Below are 15,440 nucleotides of genomic sequence, written 5' to 3' on the forward strand. Positions count from 1 at the left end.
TGTAGATGTTACATGGACACAATTAAAAATGCTATGATGGTACAATTGATCAAGTTACAAACATTGAAACAGAAAAAAAAAATGCTTTGATAGTACAATTAAAAAAAATAATGTTATTTGTTTTGATATATATAAGTTGGGCCTTTCTGTAGAATAACAAATAAAAAATAGTCAGTCCAATCTATGAAAGCCCAGCCCAACTTATAAACCCTAATAGATTTGGATGATGATATAGGGTTACAATTTCGCCAGCAACCCTAGTTCTTATTATCTACAGGTGAGAGGGGGGAAGGGGATAGCCAGAGAGTAGGAGATGGTGTCGTTGAAGCTACAGAAGAGGCTTGCTGCCAGCGTCCTAAAGTGCGGAAGGGGCAAGGTTTGGCTCGATCCAAATGAAGGCAATGAGATCTCCATGGCCAATTCTCGTATGTTACCTTCACATTTCCTTACTTCTCCTTCATCTCGTTTTCATCCACTGTGCTTTAAATCCATTATCTGATTATCTAACCGACGAATGATTTTCTTTTTCCTCTTTTGATTTGTAACTATGTTTATGTTATTGTGAAAGAATCGGTCGCCGACTAACCGGATTAAATAAGTTCACAACTTTGTTACCTGTTTGTTGTTTCTATCGTTTATAAATCCGTTACTTGATTACGATTGACACAACTGATTGTCTTCTATGTCTGTGATTTCAGACAGCTTTATGCGTTTGATTTTTCAACTGATTGTATTCTATTTCACAGTTAAAACGATTTTCAGTAGTTTCGTTAGATGTTTTGAATTGATGATTAGTTATTAATTGCTTTTCATTGTATCCCCGATTCTTTGGAGCTGGTTTTTTTGATGAAAATAGTTTATAAACACGATTCTCAATGAAATCAAAAACCGAAAACAAGTTTCTATGGTTTTTCAACTGCTGAAATGAATCTTATTGAATGGGTGCAGGTCAGAACATCAGGAAGTTGGTCAAGGATGGATTCATCATCAGGAAGCCAACCAAGATCCACTCACGATCACGTGCACGTCGCATGAAGGAAGCCAAGAGGAAAGGGCGTCATTCAGGATACGGTATTTCTTTTGGTTTTACTCTTTAAGATCATTTAGAGTGAAATATATTGTCTTAATAATAACATATAACATGTATGTTACGTAATGAATGGTGTTTAGGTAAACGTAAGGGAACAAGGGAGGCAAGGTTGCCAACGAAGATTCTATGGATGAGGAGGATGAGGGTGTTGAGGAGGTTGCTGAGAAAATACCGAGAGTCAAAGAAGATTGACAAGCACATGTATCATGATATGTACATGAAGGTGAAAGGTAATGTCTTTAAGAACAAGCGTGTGTTGATGGAAAGCATTCACAAATCAAAGGCTGAAAAGGCAAGAGAGAAGACACTCTCTGATCAGTTTGAAGCCAAGCGTGCAAAGAACAAGGCCAGCAGAGAAAGAAAGATGGCTCGCAGGGAGGAGCGTTTGGCTCAGGGCCCACAGGAGAGAGTTCCAGCTCCAACACCAGCTCCTGCAGCTCAACCTGCACAGTGAGTGTTGATAAGAATATGTTTTTTTTTTCTTGAAATTCTTGAAATATGTTTTGCTGATTTTTCTTTTTTAATAAAAACGTTTTTCAGGGCATCCAAAAAGTCGAAGAAATGAGATTGTTGGGGTGAGAATGTCAGGGATGAAGAAAGTTGATGCTTTTAGTAGTCTTGAAGTTTTGTTCTTTGACCTGTTGGCTTCCTTTGTTTTATTTTGTTTGGTAACAGTTTTTATTAAGGAGATTAAAACTTATGATGATTGGAAGTATTTTAATTTAAAGTTGGTTTTGATACTTGTAATACTTTCTGCACTGCTTTGTTGTTACACTGTTGTAGAATGAATGTTCATGATGCATGGCTAGTAGTGAGAGTATGCATATTTGTCCCTTGTTAAGAATAAGGCAAGAGCCTTTTTTAACTTGAGTTTGCTAAGTTTCTGTTTATGTGGATTTTCAAGCGACAGTCAACAAAGAGTGATGTTTATTGATTGTTTTACTTGAGTCATTTTGAAAGACACTATTGAAAGATCTGATAATTTTGGATTTTAAATCAAGAGACATCTATAATGAAGTCTAAAACAGTATATGATTGAGTTCCAAATTAAATTTTGTTTATAAAAATGAACAAATTACCGGTTAAAACTTTGGAATATCCTTTGTGGTAGGTTTTACAGATTTAGTTGGTATCTTGTCATTTTTGGTTAATTGATCCAAAATTTGGGATTTTTTCATTAATTAATGAAAATTTTCACTAAAATATATCATATGATATAAGTTAATAGGGCAAATAGCATATTAGCCCAATAAACTTTTTGTGTTTGTCTGATTTGTTCACCAAGATTATTTTTCTGCACCATAGGTCAGTAAACAGGTATATTTATTGTCAATTACACCATTTTAAGAACTGTGAAGGGGTCATCTAGTTTTTCCTTGCTTTTTTTGCCGTTTTATTAAATAAAGATTATTTTTGTCGATATATAATGTCAATTACACCAATGACACCGACACCACCAACAAATTCCCCTACTCTAGGAAACCTGTTTAAAAGTTTCACAAATTCTTACAAACACAAACCTTCAGTCACACTCCCGTCACAGCAAACAAAATGCTCGATATCATCGAAAAATCAAGAAACACAAACATTTTAAAGGATTCGATCAATGAAATCGGGCATAACCGTTTGGTTACAGGTATAATCTAAGAACTCTAATCGGAGTGATTGAGACTATATGTGGGTGTAAACTTGTTGAAGAAGCTAAACACATTGTTTTTCAAATTGAAGGAATGGATTAAACCAGATGGGTTCATGTACAAGTGTTTTGATTCGTGTGTTTTGTGAAGGTTTCGATCAGGATTATCTGATCATTTTCTTTCACCATTTCAATGGATTGAAGAATGAATAGAAAAACAGAGATGAGTGTTAGGCCAACATCATCCCAGACAACACTGCAAGATGAAAAAGCAAATATATGTGTGAGAGAGACGTTCTGTGTAGCAAGAAATCGAATGGAAGATATGGGAGAGTATTAATGGCGATGAGTGGGAAGAAGAAAAATGAGTTTGTTTGATAGTATTTGTTGTGGGGTGCAGAGGAAAGGGGAATAGTCCCCTAAAATTTGATATGAGATGGTGGAAGGTTGACTAACCGGTTATAATGGGTTGAGTAACCCAAATAACAAGTCAAAACAAAGTTTAGGTCCTTCAAAACAAAAAAAAACATAAACGATGAATTAGAATAAACCAGGAAAGCTTGATCGGAAAATATGACATTAACCCTAAGTTAATATATACCATTCTCTGTTTTCTTTTTGCGCTCTTTTTAAGCTCACCGTGTGTTTTTATCGTCGTCTTCGAACCCAACAACAAATGAAAATGAAGAAATGAGAAAATCCTTGTTGATTACGTAGGTAGATGTCCATATTATCTAACCATGATTTAAACCATAGTTTCAACACTCAGATGTTCATATTACCTAACCATAACTCGAACCAATACACTGATGGCATTGTCCATAGTATTGTTAACAACAGAAGACGAATACCACATGGTTCAACCATTGATATCGATGGAGTCAATAATGCTTGCGAGTGAGATTTTTGTTATTGGGTTTGACGACAACGATGAAAACATACGGTGAACCTAGAAAGAGCGTAAGAAAGAAGACGGAGAATGGTATATTAACTTTATATATATATATATATATATATATATATATATATATATATATATATATATATATATATATATATATATTAGTTTAAAGGTAATCATTAGAAAAATCTAAATATTTTGGTTTATTGGTAAAAAATAATAAAAAGCCTTAAAATTTTGATTAATTATAAAAAAGCTTCAAAATTTGGATAAATTAACAAAAAAAAGATGAGATACTGGCAAAATCTGTGAAACCGACCAAAAAAGGTTATTCCGAAGTTTTAGCCAGTAATTAGGGATGGCAAAAAAACCCGAACCCGACGGGGAAACCCGAAACCCGATTATTTCGGGTCGGGTAACGGGTCGCTATCGGGTTTTTTATCTGGTTCGGGGCAGGGAGTGGGTTATTCTCGTCCCGACCCGACCCGCCCCGATTATATATATATATATATATATATATATATATATATATATATATATATATATATATATATATATATATATTAATTGCACACATTCAAGGATAAAATACTTATTGTGGACAATCTTTTTAGTTATTAACAATCCGGTGTGAATGGTCTTTTTTTTATGTGTTAACGTATTACACTAAACTTAAATCAGATAAGTTTTAGTATAACGTCGAGTTAATTTTATTAAAGTGATTCATCATATTTTTAATTTAAAAGGGAGGGTAGAACATGTATTTTTTTAAGACATCGGGGTACCCTTAAACTGACCTAAAATATTAGGACGTTATTGGAGATTTCCCTTAAATCAATATCAAAATGTTAATTAGAGTTTAATCTTCATTTACCAAAAACTAGTATCTATCAAACTACCTGTTAATCATTCGGAACCTTTCAATATTAATTAATAAAATAATTAAAACTATAGAAAGAATTTAAAGATGGAAGTTTTAATACGGAAAAGCAAATGAAAGTATGATGCTATTTATTTCTTAATAAAACTTAACCCTACCATGTACATATGGGAAGATGAATGAAGTTTTTTGACATATCAAGAGAAAGCATTGTTGGTCATATATAATCATTAGGAGTGACACCATGTGTTGTTATTAAGGGTGTGTTTGGGTAAACTTTTTTTATCATAAAAGTGATTTTAAGAAAAGTGTTTATTAGCTTATTACTTTTAGAAAAAACGATTTTTAAAAAGTGTTTGGATACGAAAAACTGTTTTTTACAAGTAAAATGGTTAATAAAGTTTTTAAAAAGCTAGAATTTTCTAGCTTTTTAAAAATTTTATTTTTTTTATCCAAAAAACTGTTTTAAAAAACATTTTTTAAATACACAAATATTTTTTTAACTTATTAGTTTTTTGAAAAACTAAAAAGCTAATATGCTATTTTGAAAAGCTATACCAAACACCCACTAAAAAAGAGACACGACATATAAGCAAATATACAATGATGCTTACATATGTATAGCTTATGGCTCCCTGCTCAGTGACTAAGGCCTTGTTTGGTGGCCTCTTAATTGAAAAATTAAGAGGCAATCACTTAATTTTTAAGATCCAGACTGTTTGGTAACATCTTAATTTATAGCTCTTAATTTTTAAAATGTCTCTTAAATTTTCAGATCTTGAGATGTATCTCAATTAGAAAAAAGAATGCGCGTTCCTTTTTTTGCCCTGGTAGCCGCTTTCCCTCTTCTCGTTCTTTCACAACAGCCGACCCCTCCTTCCCCTACATCTCCAATCGCACGATTACAACTCTCTGACATCATCCGTTTGCCTCCGTTAGATCTGCAACGCCACCTCCATCGTCGGATTCTACGCCGCCTTTGACTGCATCGCTTATGTCGCCTTCTCCTCCGGGTCGTGCTGCTTCGCCCTCGACATCTTCTTCAAGTAAAGTTTTAGCTTTCTCTTGCTATGTAATTCGAGTTTAATGATTGAAAATTGAGTATCAGAGTTGTTTCCCCTAAAATTCGAGTATTAGAGCATCGTTCTAATAACCACAACTTTAGGTCCTGACTGAAGTTGATTTATGTATCTATATATTTGTCTGTGTGATGTTTGTATCTCTTTATCATCTCCATTGATTTTTCACTTTTCATCATTTCACAATTCTTGACAAGATGTTTTCAAAGATAGTAAAATCAACATGGATTTCTTTCTCCTTTTTGGTCTCTGTGTCATTTATTCCCTTTTTCGTATGGCTAATCACAGAAATAAAACAACCCCTTTAGAAGTAGGTTATTATTACTTATATTTAACCCTTATAAAAATGAATCCAAAACAAATGGTATATGCAAGAACATAGTCCAATAGTACTGTTGAAAACCTAGCGAATATAGCAATGCACTTGGAAATTTTTAACCAGACGTTTATGGCAGTGAAAGTGCAAAGTAAAGGTTCTCGTATTCAAATAAGAGATTTTTCAAAGTATAAGAAGAAAAAGAAGAATGCTATAATAAACAAATAATGTTGTATATACAAATAAATATGGTGAGAAATGGAAAACTTTAGAACCATAACATGAAAATGGAAGAAAATTACACAAATCACCCTTATGTTGTTTGTTTGTGTGCAACCGCACTCTTGTAACACCATACATACAGGCAAATTTTATATAAACAAGGTCTCATTTCCTTGACTTGTTTATTACTCTCATTTTCCTATTACAACATTTTACTTGCTCTCAACACTTACCCAATTATAGCAATGTCATTTCATTTTCACCAATAGAAGTAAATTCCTAATAAGAATTTTTTTTAAGTATGATGTCATAGTTGGTGATGGATTTGATATGCAGTTTCTATATATATGTTTAAAGTGTTTATTTGTTTCCTTATTGAATTTGGATTTGTAGGTTGAAATGTTTGAAAGAAAAAATTGAGGGGCTATCGTGTTTGATGTAATGATGGACAAGGAGTACAAATCGATCATCAATTGTTCGGTTGCAAGTTTGTTGTCATTTATATCTCAACATTTAATGTCAAATATTTTGTTTTTTAACTTTGAAATCTTTGGGATGTAAAAAATGATGTTATTTTTGTAAATATATGTCAAAAAGATATTATAAATCATTGAAGATAAATTTTAATTTATATTAATTTTGATTTTATATGGTGTTATATATTTTTTTAATTATTCAGCAAAAAATAATACAAAAGGGTAAAATGGTCATTTTGATAATTTAGCATAGCAATTCAGAGGTTCCAACCAAACAACATTTTAAAAGTTCAGATCTTAAAAATTCAGACCCTCTTAGAAATTCAGATCTTTTAAAAATTCAGATCTTAAAAATTCAGATCCTGCCAAACAGCCCCTAAGTCTAAAGCTGAATGACTAAGTTTAAAAGGTGTCATAAAGTTTTTGTCTTTGAAAGAAGCATGCCATATATATACCATGTAAGTTTTTATATTTTTGTCACATTTTAATTATTATGTTTTTTTTTTTCTTTTGAATATTAATTAATAGAAATCCAAAGTCTTCAATTTTTAATTTACGATAACAATTAATTTAAAAACTTTGGATAAATAGTTGTCATGACATTTAAAGATAAATATATAATTTACCTTTTGTTTTATACATTGCATGGTTAAAATATACAAAATTCCATTTTTGTCTTATTAACTATAATAATATACATGACATTTTCTAGAAGTAGAGGATAGAAATATAAAACCTAAGTTTTCATTAAAAAATTTAAATGAAATCATTAAAACGTTTATATTATTTTTTAAAGAAACTTTTATCTAAAACTTTGAATTTCATATTAATCATTGATATTTTGAAATTTATTTGGTTTAATTACCAGCGTAATTTTTTTTACGGTTTAACATTATCATTTGAAATTAAAAAATATCTCTAATGACTAGATTGCGATTGCTTTAAAAGCTAATTAGAAAGAAAGAAAGTAGGGTGTTAAACTTGGATTAAAAACATTTGTCGGTTAGAGTCTACAAAAGAAAAGCAAAAGGAAAAAGACCCAATAATTATAGAAAGAATAAGTAAACTTTCAGCATTCCTGCAAAAATATTGATCAAGAGGCTACCAGTAAGGCTGGAGGGAATGACGCCGCACTCCCTCATGAAACCGCAGTGACATGTAAGCACCACATCACGCGTTACCACAAAACTGTGGTTTCATACCACACCCAAAGAGTGGTGCCACACTTAGGTATTTTTTTTATTATTTTTTAATAAATAAAAAAGATCAATCAGAGGAAGAAAAGAAAAATGAACCAATCACATTACTGGAAGGTTATTTGAAGGAGTGCTCCCTTGGAAGGGTGCAGTGCACTCTACCGCACCTAGGGGGCGGTGTTTGTACTTATGTGGCAAGGGGAGTACGGTCCAGACTGCACCCACTCCTTCTGGTCTAATAGTTTCCACATAAACATACCGACAATAGTATTAGGGTGACACCACACAATCTAATTTAATTTTTTTCCCCACCAACTCATGAACCCTAATGTTTATGTGAGTTGCTTACAAGTTACAAAATCCTATGTGAAGTTGATTTGTATTTGTAGTTTTTTTAATATTATTATTAATTTTAATGGTTATTTGAGTTTGTTCTTTTTGTTTTGTTTACATTTCAAACTTGGTTCAAGTTAATATGACACGATATTATATTAACCCATTTCACATTTGTATAACAAAAGGACTGGGTTGAGGCGTTTAATTAAATTAGTTGGTTTAAATTGTTTAAAACTTTAACAGACCAACCTTATTGGACCAATTGCCATCGGTACTTATGAAGGACAAACCACCAATTACGTTTTTCATTTAAATCACAACAAATTAAAAATCAAGCGACACCTTCCCTAAATTTTAGTGATTGTCATCCGCTTGTACCTAAAAGATGGACTCAATTGTCTTCTTGATCGATCTTTTTTATTTTTCCAAAAAAATGTAATGTATCGTTTCTATTAAATTTTCATCTAATAAAAACATTTAAAAAAATATCATCTCCTTGCACTTCTTAAGTTGCAATGTTGGACATTTCTTCATATAACTTGTTAACCCATTGATGAGCATCATGTACTCAAGATACCATTCTCTACTGCACTTGTTAAGTTGCAATATTGGATTATGACAGAAAAAAAAAAAAAAAAAAAAGACTCCACTCCTAATGCCTTGTATAAATCAACTCACAACTACAAGATGGATGGTAATTTAGATCTGGGGTTACCATTCATTTTTTGGCTATTAATATCATGCAATACAAAAATAGTTTTTTTTTTTTTTTTTTTAAGCTAGAAACTGTTATGATCGTGTGCATGGAAAGAAGCAGTCCCTCCTCTGTAGGATTCATCTCCTCTATGTTTAATGAGTTCACCACTCCCTTGATGGGGTCTTGCTCTTGCTTTAGGTCGGACAATCGAAAGGTCATTTTGGTAATTGCACTCACCCACTTTCACTAGAAACGCCACCGTTGTACCCTTCCCTAACCCTCCACTCTCTATCCATATATGACCTCCCATCATATCCACAAACCTGACAATCACCTCCCACTCAGTCACAAGGGCATTTTCGGAAATTTCAAACACACACACACACACACACAATTTGTTACCTTTTGCAGATTGCAAGTCCAAGACCCGCACCACCACCGCTTCGGTTGGACGCGCTTCGAGGCTCTGAAAATTTTGTAAAAACGTGTGGAATGTCTTGTTGTTTAATTCCACTCCCAGAATCCTTCACCTGCATTTACAAATATATATACATATAAAAGAGTAAATTACACGAATGGTCCCTATGGTTTGGGGTAATTTGCACGTTTGGTCCCTAGCTTATCTTTTTAACTTGGAAGGTCCCTACTGTTTGTTTTTGTTGCGTGTTTGGTCCCTATCTTACATAGAAAGACTATTTTGCCCTTGATTTTTTAATTCTTTTCAATAAACACACCCCAACCCCATTTCCACCTCACATTACATTACCATATCTACCTCACCTTATTTAAAAAAAATTAAAAAATCAAGAGCAACATAGTATTTTTATGTAAGACAGGGACCAAACGCACAACAAAAACAAACTGTAAGTGTTTTTGTTGTGCGTTTGGTCCCTAATTTATCTTTTTAACTTGGAAGGTCCCTACTGTTTGTTTTTGTTGCGTGTTTGGTCCCTATCTTACATAGAAAGACTATTTTGCCCTTGATTTTTTAATTTATTTAAATAAACACACCCCCAACCCCATTTCCACCTCACATTATCTTACCATATCTACCTCAGCTTATTTAAAAAATCAAGGGCAAAATAGTATTTTTAATTAATGAAAATAATGAGTGAGAGTGACCTGTACAAGAAGGTAGAAGAGACCCTGGGTGAAAGTAGGGCAGAATTCAGGAGTTTGCCATTCTTGTAAATACTCTGGATTCAAAACAGAGGCTTGAATCGAGACATGACCTCCTTTTGTAAACTTAACTGCATTCCCAACAACATTTAAGATGATCTGCATAAGTCTTTTCTCATCACCAACACCAAAATTAGGTAAATCAACATCACAATTCAATGTCATGGATGTGTTTTTCACAGACGCAATTGGATTTATCAACCTCACAACCTCTCTCAACAAACCATGAAGATTAAACACTTCACTTTCAAGCTCTAGGCTCCCATCTTCCAACCTAGAAAGGTCAAGAACGTCATTTACCAGTGTTGCTAGAAGATTGCTACTCTTGAGAATCGTCTCTATCATTGCCCTTTGATCAGGTGTAAGCTCGGTTTCTAATAAAAGCGAAGATAATGCTATGATTGCATGCATTGGTGTTCTCATCTCATGATTCATCACAGCAAGGAAATCATTACGTGCATGGATTGCCATCTCAGCTTCTTGTCGAGCCACTTTCAAAGCAAAGTTTTGATCCATGAGCTGACCACGGGCCCGCATGGATTCTTCTAGAATGGAGGCATGAGAAAGAGCCACAGCGACTTGATCAGCAACCACGGTTACAAGTTCAAGTTCATGGTCACGCCATTTTCTTACACCATTTAAAGGAAGAATCAAAACCATGACAGCGTAGCTTTTTGCAGAGTGATCAGGCCAGTTGTCGATTTCAAAATTAGAGAGGTGTAAGAGAGGGACACGAACAGCAACCACTTCAGGTGGGATGTAACTTCCAACAGGGGTTCTGATTCGTGCTAATGGACAGTTATGAGGGATTCTTATGGCTTCAGCGCTATTGAACACTTCTGTGATTATCGGGAGATTAATTGGAACTGTGGAAGCCAATGGTATTAGATTGTGTAAAGAGTGAGAAAGCTGAAGGATCATGCCTTTTCTTGATGGCATCCAGAGAACACATTCTTCAAGATCCAAATTCCTACCAAGCTCAATCAGAGTAGTTTTCAATATGGTGTGCCTATCGAGTGTGCTTCTGATTTCATGTGTTAGCATTCTAACGTGTCTTCCGGTTTCTTCTTGCTTAATGATTAATCCCATTTCGCGATCCAGATCTTCAGCTCTTTGCTTTAAGAACAATTCTCTTGTTTTTACACTCAGTAGATCGGGGATAATGTGAACAAGCATCAAAGCAGTGACACATGACACAAAAGCTGTAGAGAGTTTGGCTACAGTCATTACGATAGCAACGGTTTTGGAGTGGGACGAAAATGTCCAGAGATTTATGAAATGAGTCGCTCCACATAGAACAATGAAAGCACCGAACTGCATAAGGACCCATCTATACGGGAAGAATGCTGATTTCTGAACGAAATATATGAGTTCTAATGGAATGGAGAAGTAGGCGAAGGCTATGAAGAAATCAGATATGTACTGATACTTGACCAAAAGCTCGTCAGCAGGCCATTGCGTCTCGAAGCAATCACAGGAATCCATCATCATTGATCCTGGTTTTGACAGCTTCACAAAAGCTGAAATATAAAACACACAATCAATCGCAATTAACAAAGATTCCTTCCATCAAGATATCGATAAATCAGGGATCGCTATGGATAGAGAAGAATTCGAGTTTGCTCACGAGATCCACACACATAGTTGCACCATTTCCCAAGTAAGTTCAATTCCACAGTGGAATGGTTGATTTAACTATATAAACTTCGGATTATTTATCTCCGATTTGGTTATTATGAAACTGGAAGTTGATAAAATCGAATCTAACTTTAAAAAAAAAAAAAAAAAAAATCTGAAAATCTTAACATTTAGATCGATCTCAGAGAAAAACGGCGTCGATTACTTTCTAAAGATCATATACCGGATCAAAGAATAAGAAATATTACCTTGAGAGGAAAAACAGCAGAGATTCCTGTGGACTAAAAGAGTACATTTACTTGAGAAAGATGTTGATCCATTCTGTGTTACAAGAGGTTTCTAGATAGCAAAATTGGGGGAGGAAATACGGTTCATCACTTCCTATATACGGAAAGTCCCCCACACGAATCCATAAATACTCTACTCCCTCCCTCCATGGAAATTCTAAATAATGCTTTCAAACTCTCATAGACTTATAGTCTTATCGCTTCCTTCAAAAAGAAATAAACGACGACTTATATTATAATATTCAGACTTCAACGGCTTATTTTTTACATGTTTGATAAGCTTTTAACATATATGTATATATATATCTATCTATCGAAAAACAAATTCATAATAAGTTTCTATTTATGTCTCGTATAAATAATCTATACGACTTTACCAAATAAATCAACAAATATCACCTTGTGGCTTTGGCTTGTGATTTAATTTATATTTTTTTTTTTGTTCTTTTTGGTCTTTTTTTATGTTGTATTGTATGAGTCGGTTATGGATGAGCCCATGTGATACATTATCTTTACATGAATCATTTTGATTTATAGGTTTACCAACTTAAAATATTAATAATTAAATCTAATTTCAGAAAAGGTAAGGGAAAGTGTCTAATTGATTTAGACTGGTAATAAAAATGTGCAGTTGGACCGAAAAAGATGCATGCACCTATGCACCTGCCCTTTACCTTTTTAAATAATATTGCAGTCAAAAAGAAAGATAGATGCATTGAATTTGTATTTGTATGTTCAGAGGCTCGGAACGACCGTGCAATTATAGTTTCAGTTTCTAGATGTGCCAAAATCAAATTATTTCTTAAAAACATATTCGTATTCATAAAATTACGCGTAAATTATGCAATGGTTTTTATGGGTTAACTCCAACGGTTTTTATGATTCGGTTTTGTTGCATATTTAATATTTATATAAAAATTATTTTCTTTTTGATGGTTTTTATTTTTAGAGTTGGAGCTGAGCCGTACACAACATTTTTTCTTCGTACACAACAATTGGTGCGTTAAAATATTGTATTGTACAACTATATAATGCATGAATTGCTGTGTATGGCAAAAAACTGTTGTGTACGAATCACTTCCCTTTAGGAATTTATCAGTTATTTGGTTATTTCTTTTTTTGAACATCAAATCCCGAAATATAAATACAAAAGCAGTTATTTTTTAATGTTCACAAAAGACAAACGGACAACAAACTACGTCGTTAAATTTTTTGTATAATAAAACTATTTTTTTGAAGACTACGTTTATAGATTTAGGTATTATAACGTTGCTATGTACGATCCATTGTATTCTATGAATAAGTTCCACCGCATTTGGCGTAAGAAAATCAAACGTATCAAACGTGAATGGTATGAACACGTGTTGATTTTCCATGCATGACTTCTCATGTTTGGTCACTTTGCATGTAATAGTTTTTAAAACAGCGTAACATACATAAAATTCATGAAAAAATTAAACTTTTAAAATCATCTCACACATCATCATCATTATTTATAATTTAGTTTTCAATACATGTTTAATATTAGAGTTTTCCCAGAGTCATAAATCAAAACAGGAGGAGGTAGACGATCATGCCTTTGCATTTTTGCGGTCATCTGAGGTACCTAAAGCATAACCCAAAACTGTAAGCCCAAAACTTAGCGAGTTCCCCCAAAATACCAACACAAATATAATAACAACATGCAATGGGTCAACAACTAAAAGTTTGGATTACCCCTGAGCCCACAACATAAGTCTGGCCTGCCCTTGGGCCCACACTTTATGTATGGCTTACCACCCGACCAGATCAGTCCTCGGACTAGATACTAATGGGTTTTAGACATAAGAACAATCATATGTGCTCATACAAACCCTAATGCTTAGATCTAGGTTTCTCTATTGTACATGCAATGTATCCAAGACTTACAATCTTAGATCTAACATATTATAAACTGAAATTAGGACTTAGAGAATTACCTTTGATTGTTATGTAGCAATAACAATCTCAATTCCTCCTTACAATTACTTTAGAAAGCTTAGAGTCACAATTGTCACTCCTCTAATGGCTCACAAACACCAAGAGCAAGAAGATGAAGAATAAGGAGAGAGGAGGCTGCCCAAAACCATCCAAAACTCTAAATAGTTACTTCCACACATTTTTGGTGCTCTAGGGATCTTTAAATAGCGAGGCTATTAAGGTTATCTAACAAGGAAACCCTAATTTGGATGCTTAGGCCCTAAGCAACCCATTGACTCCTTCCTTAAAGGCCTAGGATGATTTCTAATGGGTTTCCCCATAGAATTCGTTCACCCCTCTAATATGGAGTCCATTAGCTCAATATTTAACTATTATACAATTGACAGTTATAGTCCCTTAAGTTTAATTAATGTCTTTTAGCCACAAAATTAATTCCTAATTAATTATCGACTAATATTAATTAAACAATATGATTTCTCCTTTAATATATTATTCTCATAATATATTAATAAATCATAATTAATCATTTCTCTCCATAATTCATCCTATCAAGTTGCTTTGGTGAAGGCAACTGTAATGCCCGTAGATCCGGGCTAGTCAACTTAGAGACGATAAGCATCAAAAATGACTTTTTGATGGAAGATTATTTAGAAGTATTAATCTTAACCAAGTTGTAGTATATGTCACAAGGTTTCCGTGCATATAAAGAACGCCAAAATCCGAGTTATAACACAGAAGTTATGACCTGTCGAAGTTTCGCGACAGAACCGACACGACCTAGCGTGACCCAGCGCGACGTAAATAGTGAATTTAAGGTAGATAGATATCTATCCTTAGTGATCTAAATGAGAGTCAAATATTTCTTCGATAGTAGTCCAACGATAAAAAGACAGGCGAAAACAGAGTTCAGATGAAGGAGTTATGAATTTTGAACGGAGTTTTCCTGTCCCGACCTACTATAGATAATATATAAGTACTATTCTTATAATATATTAAAAATAAATTCAAAATTAGCCAATGGAGTCTAAACGAGAGTTATAGATCATAATCTCACCTTCGCGTCGATATAAAGAACGTCGAAAACGGAGTTCGTATGCGAAAGTTATGAATATCTGAAGTTCGGGGCGCGAAACCCCAAAACTGTCAGAGACCACGACGTGGCAAGTCTCCTGAAAGCTCCGGGAGTCCCCCAGATGCAACTTGGGATGACGCATGCAGTGACGATCAAGCCCACGATGTGGCAAGGGCCAAATTTGCCCTATAAATAGATTTGAAGGGCCATCCGACTATGGTTGCTCCATCCCTTCTCTCCCACTCCCGATACACCCTCTAAGCCCTATTTTAACCCCCCGAAGCCCCGATATCAATCCCGAGACCCGAATCAAGTCCCGAAGCACCGAAGATCCCGAGAAGAAAAGAGTTTCCGAGCCAAAGCTCAGCCCGCGAGAAACCCGGTGTGTGAAGTGATCCCGGTTTCACCGAAGAATACTACTTCTACAAGCTGTAGTGTTGTCCGATCATCTTCTGGTCAAGTGAGTGTGTGGTTAC

The 15,440-nt window shown here is 34.1% G+C and overlaps 2 protein-coding genes across 2 annotated transcripts; one reads left to right on the forward strand and one right to left on the reverse strand.

Annotated features, from left to right (window-relative positions):
* The first annotated feature begins 248 nt into the window (after positions 1-248).
* Positions 249-1,830, forward strand: LOC145011105 (large ribosomal subunit protein eL19y-like). The gene is made up of 4 exons (XM_078969738.1): positions 249-425; positions 949-1,071; positions 1,171-1,540; positions 1,631-1,830. The coding sequence occupies exons 1-4, from the start codon at positions 314-316 to the stop codon at positions 1,653-1,655; spliced, it is 630 nt and encodes a 209-aa protein (XP_078825864.1). The 5' UTR covers positions 249-313; the 3' UTR covers positions 1,656-1,830.
* Positions 1,831-8,764: 6,934 nt separating this feature from the next.
* LOC145008653 (ethylene response sensor 1-like) lies at positions 8,765-12,233 on the reverse strand. The gene is made up of 4 exons (XM_078967245.1): positions 11,895-12,233; positions 9,952-11,528; positions 9,232-9,359; positions 8,765-9,152 (listed from the first exon to the last, which is right to left on the reverse strand). Exons 2-4 carry the CDS (start codon positions 11,497-11,499, stop codon positions 8,912-8,914), a joined length of 1,917 nt encoding a protein of 638 aa, XP_078823371.1. The 5' UTR covers positions 11,500-11,528; positions 11,895-12,233; the 3' UTR covers positions 8,765-8,911.
* Between the last annotated feature and the right edge of the window lie 3,207 nt (positions 12,234-15,440).

Source organism: Lactuca saligna, chromosome 8 (assembly GCF_052625555.1).
Source record: "Lactuca saligna cultivar CGN05327 chromosome 8, ASM5262555v1, whole genome shotgun sequence".
NCBI classification, from domain to species: domain Eukaryota; kingdom Viridiplantae; phylum Streptophyta; class Magnoliopsida; order Asterales; family Asteraceae; genus Lactuca; species Lactuca saligna.

Coding starts and splice junctions, on each gene's coding strand:
- LOC145011105 (XM_078969738.1), top strand. CDS start 314: ATGGTGTCGTTGAAGCTACAGAAGAGGCTTGCTGCCAGCGTCCTAAAG. Junction 1,072..1,170: donor AGGGCGTCATTCAGGATACG/GTATTTCTTTTG, acceptor AATGGTGTTTAG/GTAAACGTAAGGGAACAAGG. Junction 1,541..1,630: donor CCTGCAGCTCAACCTGCACA/GTGAGTGTTGAT, acceptor AACGTTTTTCAG/GGCATCCAAAAAGTCGAAGA.
- LOC145008653 (XM_078967245.1), bottom strand. CDS start 11,499: ATGATGATGGATTCCTGTGATTGCTTCGAGACGCAATGGCCTGCTGAC. Junction 9,360..9,951: donor TCTTCTACCTTCTTGTACAG/GTCACTCTCACT, acceptor TTGTAAATGCAG/GTGAAGGATTCTGGGAGTGG. Junction 9,153..9,231: donor GGACTTGCAATCTGCAAAAG/GTAACAAATTGT, acceptor GGTGATTGTCAG/GTTTGTGGATATGATGGGAG.